At 46.1% G+C, this 20,937-nt stretch overlaps 1 protein-coding gene across 2 annotated transcripts in view; it reads left to right on the forward strand.

Annotated features, from left to right (window-relative positions):
* Positions 1 to 20,937, forward strand: part of RPS6KA2 (ribosomal protein S6 kinase A2) — a 366,717-nt gene that overhangs the window by 44,291 nt on the left and 301,489 nt on the right. The window contains exons 1-2 of one of the 2 annotated variants that reach the window (XM_070517702.1): positions 12,237 to 12,359; positions 12,452 to 12,502. In XM_070517702.1, coding sequence (XP_070373803.1) covers positions 12,318 to 12,359; positions 12,452 to 12,502 — 93 coding nt within the window. In that variant the 5' untranslated portion in view covers positions 12,237 to 12,317. Of the gene's footprint in view, positions 1 to 12,236; positions 12,360 to 12,451; positions 12,503 to 20,937 lie in introns of those variants that run through there. The other variant, XM_070517829.1, reaches the window with a different exon arrangement.

Genomic DNA, 20,937 nt, shown 5'->3' on the forward strand with positions numbered 1-20,937 from the left:
TAGATTATTATTGACCTTTTAGGACAAAAAGGAAGGTATTGGCAATACCTTATCTTTATACTAACATGTTCTAAAAATACACTTGAGTGCCTGAAACCTCATACAGACAAGACTAATGCAGTAAAATCATGATACTTTAGAAAGAAAAATGCCGGGAAGCAAACGACAATGGTTAAGGATACAGGCTTGGGGACTCTCTGGATTTCGGTTCAAATCCTCGCTCTGTGACTACTAGCTGTGTGACTGGGAAAATTGCTTACCCTCTGCCCATCTTGGAGTTGCATCATCAGAATGTCGGAGCCGGCATCCTGTGGACTCACCGTGAGGACTGAGTGAGGGAGTTCTGAGGTCACAGCACGTGCCAGGTGTGTGTGGGCATCTAACCTGCTTGCTGTCCTTCAGGTGTTTCCTGGAACATAGTCTAGAGAAAGCAATTACTTTAGAAACAATCAACCTTCCAGTAAAGAGAAGAAAAGGGCAGTAGCTCTCATAAACCAAAAGAGCAAATAATATGTTTTTCTAAACCTCTGCAGGCCGACAGGCTGAAAACTCCAGCAGGAATTGATGCTGTAGTCTGAGGGCCGTCTGGAGGCAGAATTCCTTCTTTCTTGGGGAACTTCAGTCTTTTTCTCTTAGTGTCTTCAACTGATTGGATGCGGCCCACCCACATTATGAAAGGTCATCTGCTTTACTCAGAGGTTATTGATTTAAATGTTAATCATATCTTAAAAAATAGCTTTACAGCAACACCTAGACTGGTGTTGGACCAAACAACTGGTCACTGTAGCCTGGCCACGTCGACAGATAAGTTAAGCCTCCCGGGAACCAAGGGGCTATCATGGCTATGGGTGAGCAGACAGGTCTTGGGAGGGTCTCGATGTTCCATCTGGGGCAGAGGAAGAAGAACTCTGCTGAAAAAAGTCACAAATGAACTAGGACTTATGAGTACGTTTATGAATGTGTGCTCCCGGCCTTGCACGCATTCTGCATTGACATTGAACGTCAGGCTGAGGGGGGTGGGGGACAGACCCTGAGGTCAGGGAGGCCAAGTCAAGCCTGGCCGGCCACTTCCCCTGGAGCACAGAGGCTTCCCCGCTGCAGGTCAGGCTTCGAGGCAATCCTGCCTGTGCCGAGGGCGGTCTGGGGAGGCTGACTTGCTCTCTGGGCCTCGGAGCCACGTCCCGCCTTCTCCTGGTGGCTCTAACCCTGAGCTGCAGTCTTGGCCCTGGGGCTTCTGAACTGTTCTCGAGAGCACGGCCTTGTTGAATAGTCCACCGTGTGCATGTGTGTCTTCTCCATACCTGGGTCCCCTGCCTTTAAAAACCTGCCGGGACCCCCGAGGCGCTGGAGTCTTGCTACCAAAGACACGGCCGGTTCTCTGCCAGGGGTGACCTTGCCTCCCAAGGACATTCAGTGATGTGTGGAGACATCATTGGTTGTCGTAACTGGGGGTGGTGGTGCTCTTGGCATCTATCTGGTAGAGGCCAGGGATGCTGCTAAACATCCTACAGTGCACAGCACGGCCCCCATGACAAAGAGCTATCCACCCCTAACGTCTGTAGTGCTGAGGTTGGCACACACGGGACCCCAAACGCTGGCTCCAAGGAGGAGCCTGCCTCTGGAACCTCCGATCCGTGCGTGCTCCTGGATCGGCCGGTTGCACTGTTCTGCACATCTCTTGGCTCACGGCTCAGCTCCCCACCGACCTCTAGATGCCATCTTCACCCCTGGACCGCTCTGTCCTGTGATGCAGGAAGGTTGCCATTTGGCTCCTCCATCATTTGCTGCTGGGCCTGTTCACCAAGCGCCCACCCAGCCCAGTGTGTGCATGCAATTCCCGGGAGTTATGACCCGGATGGAGTTTGTGTCTCTATGTAGGGTCAAATCAGGACACACTCCAGTGATGAGTAGAAGCCCCTCATATTCATATTATCTCAAAAAATACCAAAGTGCATAGTCAATTTATGGATTATTGAGAATGAAAAATAGTTTCTAGTTTCTTTGGGAAAGTAGCTAGTGATGACCCTACTTGGTCTTAAATGCACTTCCTGGGAACTTTTTTTTTTTTTGAGGAAGATTAGCCCTGAGCTAACATCTGCTACCAATTCTCCTCTTTTTGCTGGGGAAGACTGGCCCTGAGCTAACATCCATGCCCGTCTTCCTCTACTTTATACATGGGACGCCTGCCACAGCATGGCTTGCCAAGCAGTGCCATGTCCGCACCCGGGATCCGAACTGGCGAACCCTGGGCCGCCGAAGCTGAACGTGCGAACTTAACCACTGTGCCACCAGGCCGGCCCCTTCCTGGGAACTTTATGTGTTGCTGGATCTTCTGAAGGGGTGGCCTTCACACGTGGAGGTGAAGAGGAGGTGACGCTGGTTTGAGTTTCTGCGGGAGGAGAGAGTTCCGATCTACAGTCCTGCAGTACTGTTTCTTTAGAGCGATTTCTCGTCCTCAAAGGCTGGGAGAGGAGCTTGACGTTCCAGGGCACTTCATAACAAGGAGTTATAGTAACACAATACATCTGAGTGGTTGTGATCTGAGTCACGTGGGCTGCTGTGACCGAGCGCTGTTGACTGCTTGGCTCAGGGAGTTACTGAATCGTTGAAAAATGCCTGGCCCCGTCTACACGACCCAGCCAGGCTGGTTTGCAAAGCAAGGTTGTGAACACACCGTTTAGCCCGTGTCTCTGTTTAAGATGAGTATGTATTTTCTACAGGTGCAGAGAAAGGCTATAAAGATCATGTTAAATGCCCATGAAACAACCCCAGTAGACCCTTCAATGTCTGGGATTGGCTCATATTTCAAGTCCAGTTACTGCAACTGTTGAAGTACTCAGTGGCTACTTTGACCCGGTTCTCTGGCTATTCTGGAGTGGCCTGCAAAGGCACCCTCTGTCCTCTGTGGCTGTATTAGTCAGCTGGAGCGGCTGGAAGTCCCCTGTCAAGGTGTCGGCAGGGTTGGTGCCTCCTGAGGCCTCCCTCCTTGGTTTGCAGGAGGCCGTTTCCCCCCGGTGTCATCACACGGTCGTCCCTCTGTGTGCGTCTGTGTTCTCATTTAACTTAATCATCTCCATAAAGACCCGGTCTCTAATCTGGTCCCTGAGGTACTGGGAGTTAGAACGTCAACATATGAAAATTCGAGGGGACACAATTCAGCCCCTAACAGTCTCTGCCTACAAATGACAGGTGTGTTTTAAATTTTTACACAGATGGACTCGTAGTCCACGTTTCCTTTTGAAACTTACTTTACAAAAAATGCTCCATGATGCTTTTGAGATGTATCCATCACCATCACATGGTTTGGCCTCATTCGTTTTCAGTCCTGTGTCGTCACAGGATGAAGAATACCAGCTTTTTTTTTTTTTTGCCATTTTCCCAACCCAGGAACCAGGTTAGATGATTTCCACTTTTTTTTTTTGCTCTTTTAAGCAGTGCCCAGTGGAAAACTTTGTCCGCATCTCCCTGTGAACGTATGTTAGAGCTTTTCTCCTTGGTCTACATACTTTAGAGTAAAATCGTTGGGCTGTAAGGTACATGCATCTTCAAATTAACTTGGTATTGACAAATTGCTCTCCAAAACAGTTAATTCACTTATTCTCCCTCCGGCTGTGTATCAGAATTCTTGTTTCTCCAAATACCCGCCCACTCCCCTTGTGCCAATACTGTTGGCCACACACACAGCACTGTTTGTAGGAGCAAAGAATTTGCCTGTCTGATGAAGATGAAAGGCATCTCTCTTTTGCATATATTAATCGTAACATATCTGAACGTGTCTCTGATGCTAATCCTTTTTGAATCTTGTGGGTTACAAGCATATTCTTTCAGTCTGTGGGCTATTTTGAATTTGTGGTATCTTTTGTCATGCTAAATATTTTTTTATTTAAATGTAGTCAAATCTAATGATCTTTTTAAAAAATATATATATTTTTTAATTGTTCGAAAAATCCTTTAGTAGTACAAGTAAAAACATAGTCTCCTGAAGGTCCTTTTAAAAATTTTGTAGTTCAGGGTCTGACCTGGTGGCATAGTGGTCAAGTTCGTGTGCTCCACTTCGGCGGCCCAGGGTTCGCAGGTTTGGGTCCTGGGCACAGACCTGTGCACTGCTCATCAGGCCATGCTGTGGCAGTGTCCCATATACAAAGTGGAGGAAGATTGGCATGGATGTTAGCTCAGGGACCATCTTCCTCAAGCAAAAAGGTGAAAATTAGCAATGGATGTTAGCTCAGGGCCAGTCTTCCTCACCAAAAAAAAAAAAAAAGTTCAGCTTTTCCCCATTTTGGTCTTGAATTTCTTTTCGTGCATGGTATGAGGTTGATTACTCAATTGGCAGCACCCTTCATTGAAGAGACCTGTTTCCCCCACTGTCCTTCAATGTCAATTCTGCCCATTGCTGGGCTCTCATGGTTGGGTGGGTCTCCCAGGCTCTGTTTTGCTCCTTGCACAAATTTAATTACTCTGCCACTGGCGCAAGTGCTGATATCTGTCAGGCAGTGTGTGCCTCCTCCTTGCTCTTCTTCAAAACAGTGTTGTCTGTTCTTCAACCCTCGTGCTTTGGTTTGAATTCCAGGAAAAATAATCCTGCTTGGATTCCAATGTTATTACATTAAATTTATAGATTGATTTTAGGAAAATTGGCATTTTTTTTTACCATATTAAGATTTCTATTCTTGAATATCATATTTACCTTCATTTATTTTTGTTTTCTTTTATTTCTTTCAATAAAGGTTATCATCTTTTCTGTAACGTCCTTGCACATTTTTGTTCATTTATTACTTTCTACCATACAGGATTCTTTTCTTCTTTTGTCTTTTCCCTGCACATTTCATCTCCTTCTTTTTCACAATGGCCATCCCTTTAAATTGTTTCCTGCTGATGTGCAAAACCACTATTAATTTTTGACTATTACTCTCGTATCCGGTAACCTTTTTAGACTCTCTGATTAGAACTAATAAATTGTCAGTATATTCTCTTAGATTTTGTAGAGCATTACATTATCTGTACGCCACAACAGTTTTATCCCTCTCAACTTGTTTACATTTACCTTTGTTTCTATGTCTTTGATGAGTTTAAAAATACTCATTTTGTATTCTCTTGAACATTGTCCTTCTGCTCGCTGGAGTTCTTGGCTTAACTCTTGCTTCTTTGTGTGTCTGCTGTCTTTTCCTCAGGGTGGGTTGTTTCCTGGGGTTTTTGAAATTTTTGATTGAGATTATACTTTAGAGCGCTTGCTCCTCCTGTGTGAATTCCCCATGTCCTGGTTTCAGATCGTGTCCCTCCGGAGGAGTCTGTGTTTGCATCGGCCAGGCAACTGTATTCCTCGCATAAGACCAGCCTTCATGTTAAACTTAACTTGAGCCATGCTGTCATTGCAGATCCACACTCAAACTCATGGAAGGCCCAAGCCTGGCATTCTCAGTTATCAAGATGACTTAAAAAAAAATATTGCCCTGAACCCAGGACAAGTTAGATACCTTTCCTTATTCCTTTCTTATGCTGATTGGCGGATTTTTTTTCCTAGTCTCCCCTTTCACTAAGGTGCACCCCTTTGAGAGTTCCAGCTCCTCGCCTCCCAGGGGCCACGTTCTTCGTTCCTCTACCTCCATGGGTGTTAAAACCTAAGTCTGAACAACAAGAAGACAAACAACCCAATCAAAAACTGGGCAAAGGACTTGAATAGACATTTCTCCAAAGAAGACATACAAATGGGCAACAAGCACATGAAATGCTGCTCAACATCACTAATCGTTAGGGAAATGCAAGTCAAAACCACAGTGGGGGCCGGCCCAGTGGCGTAGTGATTAAATCAGTTCACGAGCTCCTGCTTTGGCAGCCCGGGGTTCACTGGCTCGGATCCTGGGTGTGGACCTACACACTGCTTGTCAAGCCCTGTTGTGGCAGCTTCCCACATATAAAGTGGAGGAAGATGGGCACAGATGTTAGCTCAGTGACAATCTTCCTCAGCAAAAAGAGGAGGATTGGCAGTGGATGTTAGCTCAGTGCCAATCTTCCTCACACGTGCAAAAAAAGAAAACACAGTGAGATACCACTTTGCACCCACTAGGATGGCTATAATAATAATAATAATAATAATTATAGAAAAATGGAAAACAAGTTTTGTGTGAAAACGTGGAGAAATTGGAACCCTTTTATATTGCTGGTGGGAATGTGAAATCATTCCGTTGCTGTGGAAAAAATCTGGCAGTTCCTCAAAAAAGTTAAACATAGGGGCCGGTCCTATGGCCAAGTGGTTAAGTTCGAGTGCTCTGCTTTGATGGCCCAGGGCTTCGTTGGTTCGGATCCTGGGCACAGACCTTCTATTGCCCAGCAAGCCATGCTGAGGTGGCGTCCCACACAGCACAACCAGAAGGACCTACAACTATAATATACAACTATGTAGTGGGGGGCTTTCGGGAGGAGGAAAAAAAAGAAGATTGGCAACATATGTTAGTGCAGGTACTAGTCTTTAAAAAAATTAAAAATAGTTAAACACAGAGTTACTACAGGACCTAGAAAGTCTACCGCTAGATATATACCCAAGATTGTTGAAAATGGGAACTCCAACGTGTACTTGTACATGTGTGTTCATAGCAGCATAGTTCACAACCACCAAAAGGTGGGAAAAACCCAGTGTCCATCAACGGGGGAATGGATAAACAAGGTGTGGTTCATCCATACGATGGAGCATTATTCAGCCATGAAAAGGAATGAAGAACTGAAACATGCTACAGTGGAGATGAACCTCAAAAAGGATCATGCTAAGTGAAAGAAGCCAGACACGAAAGGCCAGCTATCATTTGATTCCACTTACGTGGAATTCCGGGGTGGGTAGATCCACAGAGACAGAAAGCAGATTGCCCGTTGCCCGGGACCGGGGTGGAGGGGAATAGAGACCGCCTAGTGCGCACAGGGTTTTCTTTGGGTGTGATGAAAATAATTCTGGAATTAGACAGAGTCTGAGGGTGACACAATGTCATGAGCATACTAAGTGCCACTGAATTGTTGACTTCAAAATGGTTAGTTTTACATTATGTGAAGTTCACCTCAATGATAAAAATATTTTTTAAAAATTGGAGCTCAAAGATTGCAGAAACCGAACCCCTCAGGGCGGCCTCCGTGGTAGTCCAGCCTCTTGGTCCCTGTCTTCCAGCCCCTGTGGATTCACTCCTCCTTCCTTCTTACCACTGGCTACTCACGAAGCTGCTTCTTTTCCTTTTCCGTCGTCTCTAAGCGCACAAGTGAGACAGTTCTCCATTGTTCTCATAGGCCATCTTGCTGGGGGTAGAAGTCCTCCCAGCAGCTCTCTCTGGGTCTGCTTCATCGTGGACCTGGCCCAGGAGAACCCAGGGGAACGGGGATGGAGCAGTGAGCTGCAATCAGGAACACGCTCGTCTGTCTAGTGGTGGCTTGGCCATCAACTGTGACTAGTCACACCCCCTCTTGACCTGTTTTATCTAGAAGAGACTCAGGTCACTACCCAGGAATCTGCAAATGGATGAAAAGGGCTGATTTCTTTGTTGATGCTGTAACATCACCTACCTAACGCTTTATGGTCCATAAAAATCCTAATACAGCTGATGGATCTATGGAGCTTCGGGTCCACAGGGGCAGGAAGGGGAGGGCCTTGGAAGGAGAGGGGGGGCTATGGAGAGCAAGCCCCGCCTTCCTCACCATTGGTCAGCGTGTGAAGTTAGCATTTTATTCCTGGGGGAGCACATCAGTCAGACCTCACAGAACAGAGGCCCCTCTGCCCCTGTGCTAAGTGTCCAGGACGTCCCGGTGGCGCAGTCCTGGAGGGTCCCCTCTGTGTCGCGGCTGCTGATGCAGGTTGGGAGGGAGAAGCTGCTGTGACTGGGGAACAACTAGGACACGTGGACCCTTAGACTCTCCCCAAACAGCCAGCCAAGCTGGGGGGCTGTGAGCCCTCTCAATATGAGTGTGAGGTGGGGATGGACGTGGATACGGAAACCACCCACCATCGGTAGGCGTTTGAGAACCAATACTGCAGAGAAAGGGCTGGATAAACCCAGCATCTTTATTTTATTTTATTTTATTGCAGTAACATTGGATTATAACGTTATATAGCTTTCAGATGTATATCGTAATATATTTTGAATTCTGTGTAGATTACATCATGTTCGCCACCCAGAAACTAATTATAGTGCATCCCCTCACACGTGACCCTAATCAACCCTTTTGCCCTCCCCCCTTCTCCTATGGTAACCACCAATCCAATCTCCATTGCTATGTGTTTGTTTGTCATTGTTTTTATCTTCTACTTATGAGTGAGATCATATGGTATTTGACTTTCTCCCTCTGACTTATTTCACTCAGCATAATACCCTCAAGGTCCATCCATGTTGTCACAAATGGCCGGATTTCATCATTTCTTATGGCTGAGTAGTATTCCATTCTGTATATATACCACATCTTCTTTATCCATTCGTCCCTTGATGGGCACCTAGGTTGCTTCCAAGTCTTGGCTATTGTGAATAATGCTACAATGAACATAGGGGTGCATGTATCTTCATGCATTTGTGTTTTCAAGTTCTTTGGATAAATACCCAGCAGTGGGATAGCTGGATCATATGGTAGATCTATTCTCAATTTTCTGAGGATACTCCATACTGTTTTCCACAGTGGCTGCACCAGTTTGCACTCCCACCAGCAGTGTACGAGGTTTCCTTCTCTCCACACCCTCTCCAACATTTGTTGTTTCCTGTCTTGTTAATTATAGCCATTCTGACCGGAGTGAGGTGATACCTCATTGTAGCTTTGATTTGCATTTCCCTGACAGCTAATGATGTTGAGCATCTTTTCATATGCCTGTTGGCCATCCATATATCTTCTTTGGAGAAATCTCTGTTCAGATCTTTTGCCCATTTTTTAATTGGTTTGTTGGTTTTTTTGTTGTTGAGCTGTATGAGTTCTTTGTATATTTTGGATATTAACCCCTTATCTGATATATGGTCTGCAAATATCTTCTCCCAGTTGTTAGGTTGTCTTTTCGGTTTTTTGATGGTTTCCTTTGCTGTGCAGAAGCTTTTTAGTTTGATGTAGTCCCATTTGCTTATTTTTTCTCTTGTTTCCCTTGCCCGGTCAGACATGGTGCTTGAAAATATGGTGCTAAGACTGATGTCAAAGAGTGTACTGCCTAAGTTTTCTTCTAGAAATTTCATGATTTGGGGTCTTACATTCAAGTCTTTAATCCATTTTGAGTTGATTTTTGCGCACGGTGTAAACCCAGCATCTTAAGTGAACTGTATTGGTAATTTCTAAGTGATTCTGAGATGACAGACGCTTTCATTGATTTATGGCCTAATTGTTTACAAGAAGGAGAATTCAAGTGGTGTGGAGCCCGGTCTCTGGTAAGTCATGCGTCCTGTACAAAGGTCTCTGGTGCCACCTGCTGTTTCTCGTTTGCTGTTCCACCCTCATGAGCCGGAAGTTGGATCTGAGTCAGAAATAAAGGACAGTTCAGTCTATTTAGACATCTCGTCAATACCTAAGCAATCACAGATGGGAAACACAGATGCCAGTGTTCTCAAGGAAGGGCTGGATGTCTTGGGGTCCCTCTATCCTGCTCCAGCTTGGGGAACCCCTTCATGATCCTACATCATCGGTATGGCCAACATCAGCTGAGGGCTACTGCATGCTGGGTGCCTAACACGAAGCAGCTGGTTTCTCCCAGCTCCCCGGTAAGACAGGTACCGCCTTGCTTCAACTTTTCAAATGAGGAAATCGAGGTCGAGTGGTTAAGTGACTTGCCCAACATCTGGGGCCCGGAAACGAACTCTGGTCAGCTGCTCAAGAGCCTGAGCTCGGCCTTCGTTGCTGTCGAATCTCCTGAGAGTTCATCAGCCTCGGCTCGGGGGTGGGAACGAGGGAGGAGCGTGAGCCACAGCTCTCTCCAGGACCAACAGTGAGCAGTTCTGAGCACGTTTGTTGATTAAACACAATAGCAATACTCCAACCAAATCAGGGCTGGAAAGTATCAAGTATTTGTAGATTTTCAAGTAGTGCTGACCTATCTAGATGTGGCTTTCGAGGACTGTGCACAAAGTCTGCAAGATTCCCCTTGGTCCAGTAAACAGAGACTCTGGGAGCTAGCCAGACCCCTTTTGCATCATAAAATTGGATTGTCAGCTTTATAGACATGAAGGCTAATATTAAAGCACCCCCAAGCAGCAAATAAAGCTTGGTCACCCAGACTAGAAATCCCAGACGCCATCAACACTGCGGCGTGTGCCTTTCGCATTAGTCCTGTGGCACGTGATGGCTTTCTAGAGCTTTACAAAAATACTCAATCTGCATTTTTTTCCCCAAAATGGTGACTGGTGATTTGTCTAGAAATTTCTGATGTTTTATTTCAAATCTATAAAACAGAAAAATATTTCCTTGCCTGTGCGCGTTTATTTTCCACAGCGAGTTGGACAAGTTTCGTTCCTCAGAATATACCTGGAGAGCCATCCGTTTGTGCCAAGTGTGTTAGGTCATCTCCACTTTGGTTTGTTCCCTGGAGGAGCTAGCCACGATGGTACCAAAATCGGGTTGGACGTATTTTGATACGAATGCGGTTGCAGGTATCCCACAGGATGGGGACAGGGGACAGGATGGGGCTACAAGTGCACTGATGCAGAGTCAGGAATGTCCTGCTTGGCCTGGCTCCCCCTGTGATGGAAAACCTGTGTGAGGGTGTCCCCGGGAAGTATCAGCATCCTTTCTGTTATCCTCTTCCTCCCTCACTGTCTTCTCCATCCTCTTCCCCACCTGCCAGAATCCCGTGCTCCGGGATCCAGAAGGGGAATCCTCTCCACTCACGCCCAGGGTTGGAATGGAATCATAAGGACCTGGGACTTCACCCTCGGAGCTGAAAGATCCTGGCTCCCTGCCCGCCCACATTTGGCTGGGTTGCTGAACCCCACCGCTGACCCCGAAGTAGAGGGCATGGTGGTGAAGGACAGTTAGGAGGGAGAGAAGGGGTTGTGTGGGGTGGAGAGAATGGCAGGTGACAGGACGGTGGGCGAATCATCATTTCATGTCTAAGGGATTTCCGATTCCTCTGTTTAATTCCCTGAATCTTATTTGCAAAGTAGGAGGCCCAGAAAATGAGAAGAGGGTTTGTGATTCTAAATGAGAGAATATGCAAAATATCACCCCCTGTCTTTTTCAGGGAGGGCCCCCGAACACTGACTAACCTGTGTGTATAGTCTTGGGGGTTTGAGAAGGCTAGGGTGAGGACCACCACGTGCGAACACTGTCCATCTGACACTGACTCTCCATCTCTGATTCTGTCCTCAGGCAGGCACATTTCTGAGGCATACACCCCAGGCTCAGAGCAGCTGCAAAGCTGGCCATGGGTCCAGAGAGGGCCGCTGGGTCAGCCCCGGGCAGGCCTCACCTGCTGTGAGTTTCATGCCCTCTCTGAGCGGGCACTGGGCCCAGAGAGTGAGTCACGCCCCTGCCTGGGGTGATGGGGGATCGTGGCCCGGCCATCCTCACCTGGACCCCGTGGAATTCACTTCCCACAGAACGAAACGTACTATTCGCCGAGAAGGGAGAGGGTGTTAGGGGCAAAGACCCATGGATGCTCGCTGTATGTCTGGAATTCTTTCTCTCTTCTGACCCTTGAACCACAAATGTTAGTAAGAGGAGAAAGAGATTAATTTGACGTATGGCCTCTTTCTTCATCTCTGACTTTTCAGTGGAGATGAGCCAAGGAGCAGAGAACAGAAGAGAAATGAGGAGGAATAAAGCAGAAAATGAAAAGCTAGCCCCTACAATATTGGGTGTGCGGAAATAAGGGGCAGCCATGCTTTCTGTGCTTGAGATCTTAACACCACATTGCTAAGTAAAATCGTCAAGTTACTTCAAAATCTTATTCTGGCCAAAGAGAGGCAGACAAAGAAAAAGGGAGTCCTAGACGGGGGCGTTTCTGGGCTCAAGCTCCTCTGGCTGAAGATGACTGGACGTTTAATGAGGTGGATGTCAGTGTGTTTACCCGTTAACTTCTTTGCTCTCCTATAGCTGGAATGAATATCTTCTGTATCATGGGGAGCCTAGAAGTCACCTTAAAACATTTGCCCAGCGCCATTAGTGATAAGCACAGCTAATTCGTTAAATACTGTGCATCTGAAGATAAAACAAGTGTCCTTTTTTTTTTTTTTCTGGTTGCATTTTGAGGTTGGTAAAGGGAACACCATCACTTCCTTTGGCTGAATTGTAAAAGTTGCACAAAAGTTTGCAAGTTCCCTTCTTCGGGCGTTTACCAAAGGGCTTCCTGAAAGCTAGAGAAACTCCTCAAAGTGTTTAAAACCATGTGGAGATTAATGTTTAGAAGCAAAAAATTCCAAGTCTTGGTGAGTGTCTGTGTAACCGTCCTCCTGATGAAGCTGCTCACCATCAATGACGTCCTGACGCTTACAGAGATTCCTTATTTCTGCTTCCACAGGGCAAGAGTGACGTGACCTCGTCTGAGACAAAACCCGCCGCTCCCACAGAGGTAAGAAATCCTCGCATCGGTTTATTTTTCTCTATGCGAAGATGAGTTTCATTTTAAAAACAATGTCAAACGTGAAGTCTTTTCTCGGTTTCTTCGGTTGTTTCATGCCGCCTACGGTCCAGCAGGGCCAGCCGTGGCGTGCGTTTAGAAGCGCGGAGCCCGATACAGTGAAATTGAAATTATCTGACGTTCTGGGTGAAACAGAGAAATGCCTTGAGTTGTGCAATACCGTCTGTGTACAGCAGGGGTCTCCCTTGTGCGCTAAACTGAGAAAGTCCTGCTGCTTGCCATTAAGATTGTTTTATTCTGCATTTGCGGCTCTTTGGGGATATAATATATATGATTCTACGTGCAATATTCCTTTCAAAACTCTCTCAAGTGCCTTCACAGTTAGCTGGAGCTGTAAACAGCAGATGAGAACTCCAAGTGAGACAAGGTCGGGAGTGGGGCTGGCCCCGGCTGTGTCTGCCTGTGGGATTTGCAAGTTGGTGGCCAGGCGGCTCTGAGAACCTACTGCAGGCAAAGTTCAGGTTCTCCTCGGAAGCTTTGCTCGGAATTAGGCCTAAAATGCATCATTACAGATTGAGGTAGAGTTCTCGTAATATTCCAAGCAGCTATGTGGTTTGACTTGCAATAGAAATAAGACATTTCATAAGGTAGTTTTATGGGTGTTTTGTTTCTTCTGGCTCCCACAAGTCATGATGCTACGTGTCCTCGGGAAGCCATGGCATCTGTCATTATCGGGGCTAACTGTTCAGAGCACGCACAGCAGGTGCAGTGGGCCTGTTCCATAGAGATACCAAACAGGTCGTTTGAAACCTTGGTTCTGCTCAGGCTTCTTTAGTTTATGTGAATGTGTCAAAGTACATTCTGGTTGCTACTAACCTGTGCAGGTGGGGAGCTGCACAGAGAAGTGATGTCTCCTCAGTACTCCTCGGGGGGTCTGTAAATTCCGGGAGCTATGCAGAGTCTCTGCTGGTTCCAGGAGCCTGCAGTCCCAGAGGGAAGGAAGCCACTTCCGAGAATGTCCGTCTTGCTTTTCTAATGGTTGATTGCTAACATCCATGCAAACAATGCTTATCACTGAATTCCACTGTTTTACTTTTTACATACTTGCGGAACTCCTGTCTGGATCTGAATTTTTTTTTTTTTTTTTGGTGAGGAAGACTGGCCCTGAGTTAACATCTGTGCTAATCTTCCTCTATTTTATGTGGAATGCCACCACAGCATGGCTTACAAGCGGGGCTAGGGCTGCGCCCAGGATCCGAATCTGTGAACCCTGGGCTGCCGAAGCAGAGCACACAAACTTAACCACTATGCCACCGGGCTGGCCCCTGGGTCTGAATATATTTTTATTAACAGCTGAACAGTAATTTGGTTGAAAAAAAGAGTTTCTCGATACCATTATCTTGTATGAATTTGATTTCCTTATTAGACGTAAAAATTGTGTCAGTAGAAATGAAGGTTAATGATAACTGACTTATCGCCATACAACATCTCCAGGTGGTTCCAATTATTTTAGCTAAGCGACTAGATGAATGTCTGAATGCTATTTTGAATTTCTCCCTAATTTAAATAAACTCAGAGAGCAAAGCATCTTGTGGTGGCAGGAAATCGTCTTTTCACTCTTTTCTCATAACTTCTTTCAGTCTGGTTTATAAACTGTTCAAGAAAAAATAGGTAAGCTCTAGTCGGTGATTCTCAGCAAAACTTTATTTGGCTTTATACGCCGTGTGAGGAACTGTGTCTCCTGGAAAGATAAAAAGTTTCATTATTCTATATGTCGTCATAATCCACGTTTAGACTGGCCGCTTGGAACAAGAATGCAGTTTCAATACTGCGTACGTTTCTCTTTTCTTGGTGGTAGAAGTGAACGTAGGCAAATGGAACAAGAATGTGCCCGGTGGGTGATGGGAACTGAGTACTGGGTGTGTGATACACGTGCGGTTGTCATTTGTGAATCACCCCTCAGAAATCGATGACCAGTCCTACAAGGGTGTTACCAATAAGAGCCATGGTGAGAGCCGGAAAGCCTTCCAAGGAGAGCGGTCGTTTCTATCAGGCCCTGCTTCCCCATCGAATCCTCGGTCCATGCTCCGGGAGAGCCCCAGAACAATATGCAGCAGCTGCTGCCAGCCTAGTCACCTCTGGTCCCCAGCTGTGTTTTCAGATTCACCTTGAATTTGATGGCAGGAGCCCCTTCATATGTTCAGGATGAAAAAAACACAAATCAGACCTCACAGAGCGTCACCTGGGAACTCTCTGAAAGTATGGAAACGCAGTAAGATAGCAGCGAGTTCCAAGTCCCCCTTTTCCTCTGCAGTGCTCTCCCTCTCTGTGCACAGGTCTGTGCTAAACAGGTTGTGATACCAAGTGAGAGGATTACAGAGTCTTCTGTTTAAAATCCTAATGCAGATGTAGCTGCTGGGGCATAAGCAGGTGCTACTCCAACTTTGATAAGAAATGTTGTAATATCTTACTGGCAATGTCACAGAGGCTGCCGAGACGGCAAGCCCAGCCATAAGCCGTCTTTTATACATTTGATATCTACAAGACGCTTCCAGTTGGACAGCTAATTGAATTCCCTCTTTCTCTATTATGGTTTCACTCTTTATTTAATTTTATAAAAAGTAATTTAAAAAGGAAACAAAGGAGCTTGAAAATCCAAGGCGGGGATGTTTTCTTTCATCCAAGGCCCGGACCTTGACAGAACAGTGGGGGCAGCCGACTTAGAGCCATTACTGCCCCATTAAGGGCTGTTGTGTTTCCTCTTTTCTTACTGCATCAGAATGAACACACATGACCGTCTCTATGCAGTTGCGTTGCTTGGTGATCTGTTGATTCCATGGGACTCTAATAAACAAAAAACTGTTTCTCCCTCAGACATCCAGCTGTGTGGGGCAGAGGAGTGTGGCCGCTCCTGATCACTGTGGTGTGGTGCCAGAGGGCAGGGTTGCATGCAGCTTTAAGTGGAGAAGCAAAGGCAGACCATACAGTCCTGGTAAAGAGCGAAAAATACCTCTCAGTCTTGAGCCCAGAGCGCGAGAACATGGGATGTGCCGACAGGCGCTTGTCGACTGCCTGCCTGACGTCGGGGCGTCTGTGCGTGTTTATTTGTGTTGGGTGTGTTTTGGAGTTGTTTTAATTCTTAGTTTGTGAAACAATCTGTTCTTTTGCAAGATACGTTGATATGCAAATAAAATAACGTGATGACTCAAACTTTATCATTTGAAAAGAAACTTAGAGAGTTAAAATGCTGATGTGCGTGGAACGTGAATTCACTCCCCAAAACTGGTTGACTGCTAACCCTGTCCAGCTTCTTTTTGCAAATTCTTGGCGAGTGGCAGCCCAGCCCAGAGGCTGCCTTGTAACACGCGGCCCCTGGTGGAGTCACAGAACTGGCTTTCAGATTAGAGTTTTGAAATTGAAACACGAGCTAGTTCTCCTTTCTGTTTTGCTTTCTTCTAACTGAGCTGCAATCTCCCCAACCCTGGACCAGCTTGATTCTGAACCTTTGGCGCCTCTGAACAAGGCTGACTTTTCTGTTTTCCTTTGTCTTTTTCATCAGATCTTTCCTGGCCTCTGCTTTGACTCCTGAAGCATATGAAGTGGTATTCACAGACGTAGTTTTCTCTTTGATGGTGTTGATAATGTGAAGGCGATAGGTGACATTGAAAAAGGCGTGAAGCATAGAGAATAAAATAAGGAACTCTGGTTTATCCATCTGTTTTCAGGGATGAAAATTCTCCCATGGAGTTGGGTTTCTATGCAGAGTAGCTGAGCTGTCCCCACCTGCCGCCTGGGCTCCCAGTTAAGGCCTCTTCATCTATTCTCCCCACAATGACTTACTGTAGACACCTGTGTGGTGCCCAGATATGCAGAGGAAGCACTCCCACCCCTCAGAGACCTCGGCCTGGGAAACAAGGCATAGAGGGGTCCCGGGGTGGTGGGGAAAGTCACATCAGGACCGCAGAGGGCCACAAGGGTGGGTGGACTTCCATGGGGAAGGTTCTGGGACAGACGGGGCAGCTTATAACTAAAAGGAGCACAACTGCAAGCTCTGTGCCTTTTTTAAAAATTCCCTCTTTGAATAATCACAAAAAAGACAAACACAGTCTTCTAACATTTAATGATTGGACAGGCGCTGCAAGGCTGTGGAGCGCTTCAGGAAAAACTGGTTGAGTGTTCAGCGGCAAGTTTTGAGGTAAGAAAATCCTTTGATTGAGGTCGTACTTTTAAATTTCCTTTCAGGAGAGCTGGAGAAAAGCCAAACATTAACTTTTGGGGGGAAAAAATTGACCCTAAATTTTTCATATTTAGCTATAACCTACTTCCCAATTCTCAAACAAAAAGAGACAAGATTTATACAAAAAAAACCCCAAAATTCCCAAGGCTTTTCATTAAGTTCTGGGATCACAGGTGATTTTCTTTTTCTTCTTTTTCACACTTTACTACAACTCCTAAAGAAATCTAAGCTACCTGTACCATAATTGTTTTTAAGAAATTAAAATTAGTTAGGGCTCAACTCATCCTAAAAATATTAAAAATAACTATAATTATTGAGTGATGATTTATTACAGATGTCTTGGGTTTAGTAATATGTAAATAACTCTCATATCTTGAGTAATTTTGCCAATTAAAGATGAAATCTGGTGGCATTTAGTGACAAATGGCACAAAAGGAAGTACTGAGTTCCTTAATTGACAAGTCATTGCAATTTACTATGCAGCATGAAAGATGTCGTCATCATCATTATACACCCAAGCAGCCCAAAGGGAACTTTCTGTTTGAAATTTGTAATTCACCTTGTGAGTTTCTTAGATCATAATGAGAGCCATGATGACATTGACCTCCAGTGAACCCAAAGAAGGAGGAAGCACTTTGCTTATTTTTAACAGGCATTCAGAACTGTGTCACTGGGAAGGGACAGCCGACTGACTTCCCATCAGCTCCTTTCACTTCTCAGGAGAAGAACTGATGATTGCTGGGGACCTGCCATTGTCCCAGTTGACTTTATTACGTGGTAACTATTTCTTTCTTGTTGTTCCCGCATTTCCCAGACGAGGAAATGAAGGTCAGAAAAGTGAGGTAATTCACCCGGAGTCGTGCTAGAACGAGAAGGGGATGCTTACTTAGCTCCTGTCTGTCAAACAAGTGGGATGTTCTCTAAATTCTCTTTTATAAATGCCGGCTCAACATCTCACACCCTCTGTTCCAACTCAGGCCAGCATTTTCCAAGTTATGGTCTCAGGAAAAAAGAAAAAGAGCTATAGAAAATTATGGCTATCTTTTATGATCTACTAAAAGTTAAACACAGCCGTTTTTTTTTAATTACCTATGAAGTAGGCACTATCATTGCTACTATCCCCATCTTACAGTTGAGGACACTGAGGCAGGTAACCATTCAAGGTCACACAGCTAAGGGATGGAGCTGGACCTGAATCTGGGACAGCCTGGGTCTGGGGTCTTAGTGCAATTATGATGCTGTGATATAGACATTTGCTGAAATCAAAGATAGTTTTCTCCTGTAATTTCTTTGGCAGGAGTAAATAACATTTTTACGTTCTCTGTCTTTTTTTTCCCTAAAGATTGGCCCTGAGCTAACATCTGTTGCCAATCCTTTTTAAATTATTTTTTCTTCTTTCCCCTAAAGCCCCCAGTAAGTAGTTGTATATTCTAGTTGTAGGTCCTTCTGGTTGTGCTACGTGGGATGCTGCCTCAGCGTGGCCTGATGAGTGGTGTTGGGTCCGCACCCAGGATCTGAACCAGCAAAACCCTGGGCCAAAGTGGAGCACGCAAACTTAACCACTCGGCCATGGGGCTGACCCCACGTTCTCTTCATATAACCCTTTGATGACTTAGAGAGAATTTAAAGTTATTCTTGGTCTTGCTTTTCCATACTAAGAAAATAGCATCAAACAGGGCTCAGCTGAGCCTGGAAATCAGTTTCTTCCTATGATCCTGTTCCTGTTCCCGGGATTTGTAAGTGAGTGAATCTCAAAGGTTTTTTAATATGAGACTCCTGGTTTAAAATAATAATCATCATAATAAATCAGAGATCCCACATCATAGTAGTTGTATTTTTGTTATCCATGCATCGAGGAAAGCTGCATGAATCCTGCAATTCTAAAGGTAAGTTTTATTCATCACGATGGTTTTCATATTTGCAAGCATCACACGTGCATGGGACACAACATTTGTGTGCCATGTGCTCTCCAGCAATTCACAGTATCCTCTGTGTCCTCCGGTCTGCAATTCACAGCCTGGGGGCTGGTGTCCCCCGAGAAAAGCTTGGGGGGGTCATGATTGCTCCATTTTCCTGTTTGTGCCTGGAAGTCACAGGAGCGGATGGAACAGCAAAGAGCTGCTTTTCCTCTGTAGAAGCTGATGGATTTTTACTAGAGGCTGAGCAAGTTTCTCAGGACAGGAGTAGATGGATGGAGGACCCCAATACCAGCTCCTAGTCCTGGTGCATGATACCTGAGTGATGAGGACCAGCTGTAATGTGGGGAGAGGAGGCAACTTCCCCAAGGATGCTTTCCTTTCAAAAAATGTCTTGGGGCCGGCCCAGTGGTGTAATGGTTAAGTTCACATGCTCTGCTTTGGCAGCTCAGGGTACACAGGTTCAGCTCCCGGCCACGGACCTGCATACCTCTCATCAAGCCATGCTGTGGCAGTGTCCCACATACAAATAGTGGAGGAAGATTGGCACAGATGTCAGCTCAGTGACAATCTTCCTCACCAAAAAAAAAAAAAAAAAGTCTTTACATATACCATGTGCCGGGTGCTAGGAGAGGTCTATGGGGGAATTTAGGACCTATTGTGACCCCCACCCCCCCCATTCTCCTATGCACACTCATGCACACTATTACCTTTGGAGCACTCAGAGATTAGGCCAACATGGTAAAGTGATCAAGAACAATGACTGTAACACACATCTGGGGCTGAGCAGGTGGGCTGTGGGAATGAGGGGAGTCTGAGGGGGCAGTGTGGGGGACGTAACTCTCCTGGCACTCTGCTGCGTGGCCTCTTTGGCCCTCGCTTGCCTTCTGTGAAGCCGGACGATCCATCTGTAATGTTCCCACCACTTGTCTTAGTCCAGATGGGACAGACGACCTCGTTTCGTGCCACCGATAAACACCCGATGGCAGGGCCTTCCCACAACAGGGCTCACTTTTTCCTCCCAAGGTCACCAAGCTAGGTGGCTGTCCTCGGCAGCCACCCTCAGAAGTCCAGGGGGCTGGGAGCTCCGGGCTGTTTCTGTCTGGCGAGGCCACCATCCTGGGGCTCTTTGTTCCAAACACAGGGCTGGCACGGGGGCTGCATAACCTGTGCCCTCCTCATGTCCCTTCCCCTCCTGTTCCCAGCAGCGAGGACTCAGCCAGGTGGTACCAAGCTAACCACACCCGGCCTCCTTGCTTGGGCCCGGGAAGAGGAAGAACGTAGTGAACACATCGTGTTGTCCTGGACACCGCAGGTCCAAGATGCTCTCTCTGATGCTATGGGATGCAGAGACATGAAATTCTAGGTTCTACAGAGGAAGACGTGTTAGTGCTTCAAGGTTGGCGTTACGATATCAGACGGAAACACGAAACGGATGCTTTCTGCCGTGGCGGTGGTTGTTCATTTCTTGGGCCCAACTGTGCGGGCATTTTGGTTCGGCTGCTGGAGGACAGGAGCCCGACATGGGACAAGAGCAGTTCCTTTAAATCAGTGGCCGATACATCGTGATAGCTGTTTTTCAAAATCATTTCTTTTTAATGCATATTTGGAAGATGACCACCCTGGCTAGGTGGTCATAACGATGTTCCATGGCACAAAATAAAAGGCAATTTCTTGCCACGGTCACCATGACAACATTCAGTTCATATACTTACATACACCTGCATTTGAATCCCACTAAAAATGAGAGGTTTCTATGGCAAGGCCACCAGATCTAACATGGCGGCTATTTAGCCAAAGAACAAAGACCGGATCTATTTTACTAATGTGTTTTCAAGAGCGCTAAGCCTTAGATAATTGCTTTTCGATTCCTGTGGAACTTTGAATTGAGTCACAGTTAGAAGAACTCAAAATACTCCTACAAAAGGCCTGATAACGTTAGGTCAGGATGATCCAGACTCGCTGCGTCTGTTTCTCTCGTTCTGTACTGACGCACACTGCCGCCCGATGATGACAGGGAACAAGAATGGTCATGGGACTGTTTCAAGCAATTTGACAAAATGCGTGGTGCAGGAAAGATGACGTTTTTGGCTGAACTGTTTTTGAGGGTTCCTGTGGCTTGTGTTAACCTAACCCAGGCTAGTGTCCTATTGCCAAGAAAGACAGAGCACCCCTCATGTGCCTCATTATTACAGCCAGACCAGCTGCTGGAGGCTCTATTCTGAGAAATCATCTTATCGCCCTCACGTTCAACACAACGCTTTGGGGAAGCT

Source organism: Equus asinus, chromosome 1, assembly GCF_041296235.1.
Source record: "Equus asinus isolate D_3611 breed Donkey chromosome 1, EquAss-T2T_v2, whole genome shotgun sequence".
NCBI classification, from domain to species: domain Eukaryota; kingdom Metazoa; phylum Chordata; class Mammalia; order Perissodactyla; family Equidae; genus Equus; species Equus asinus.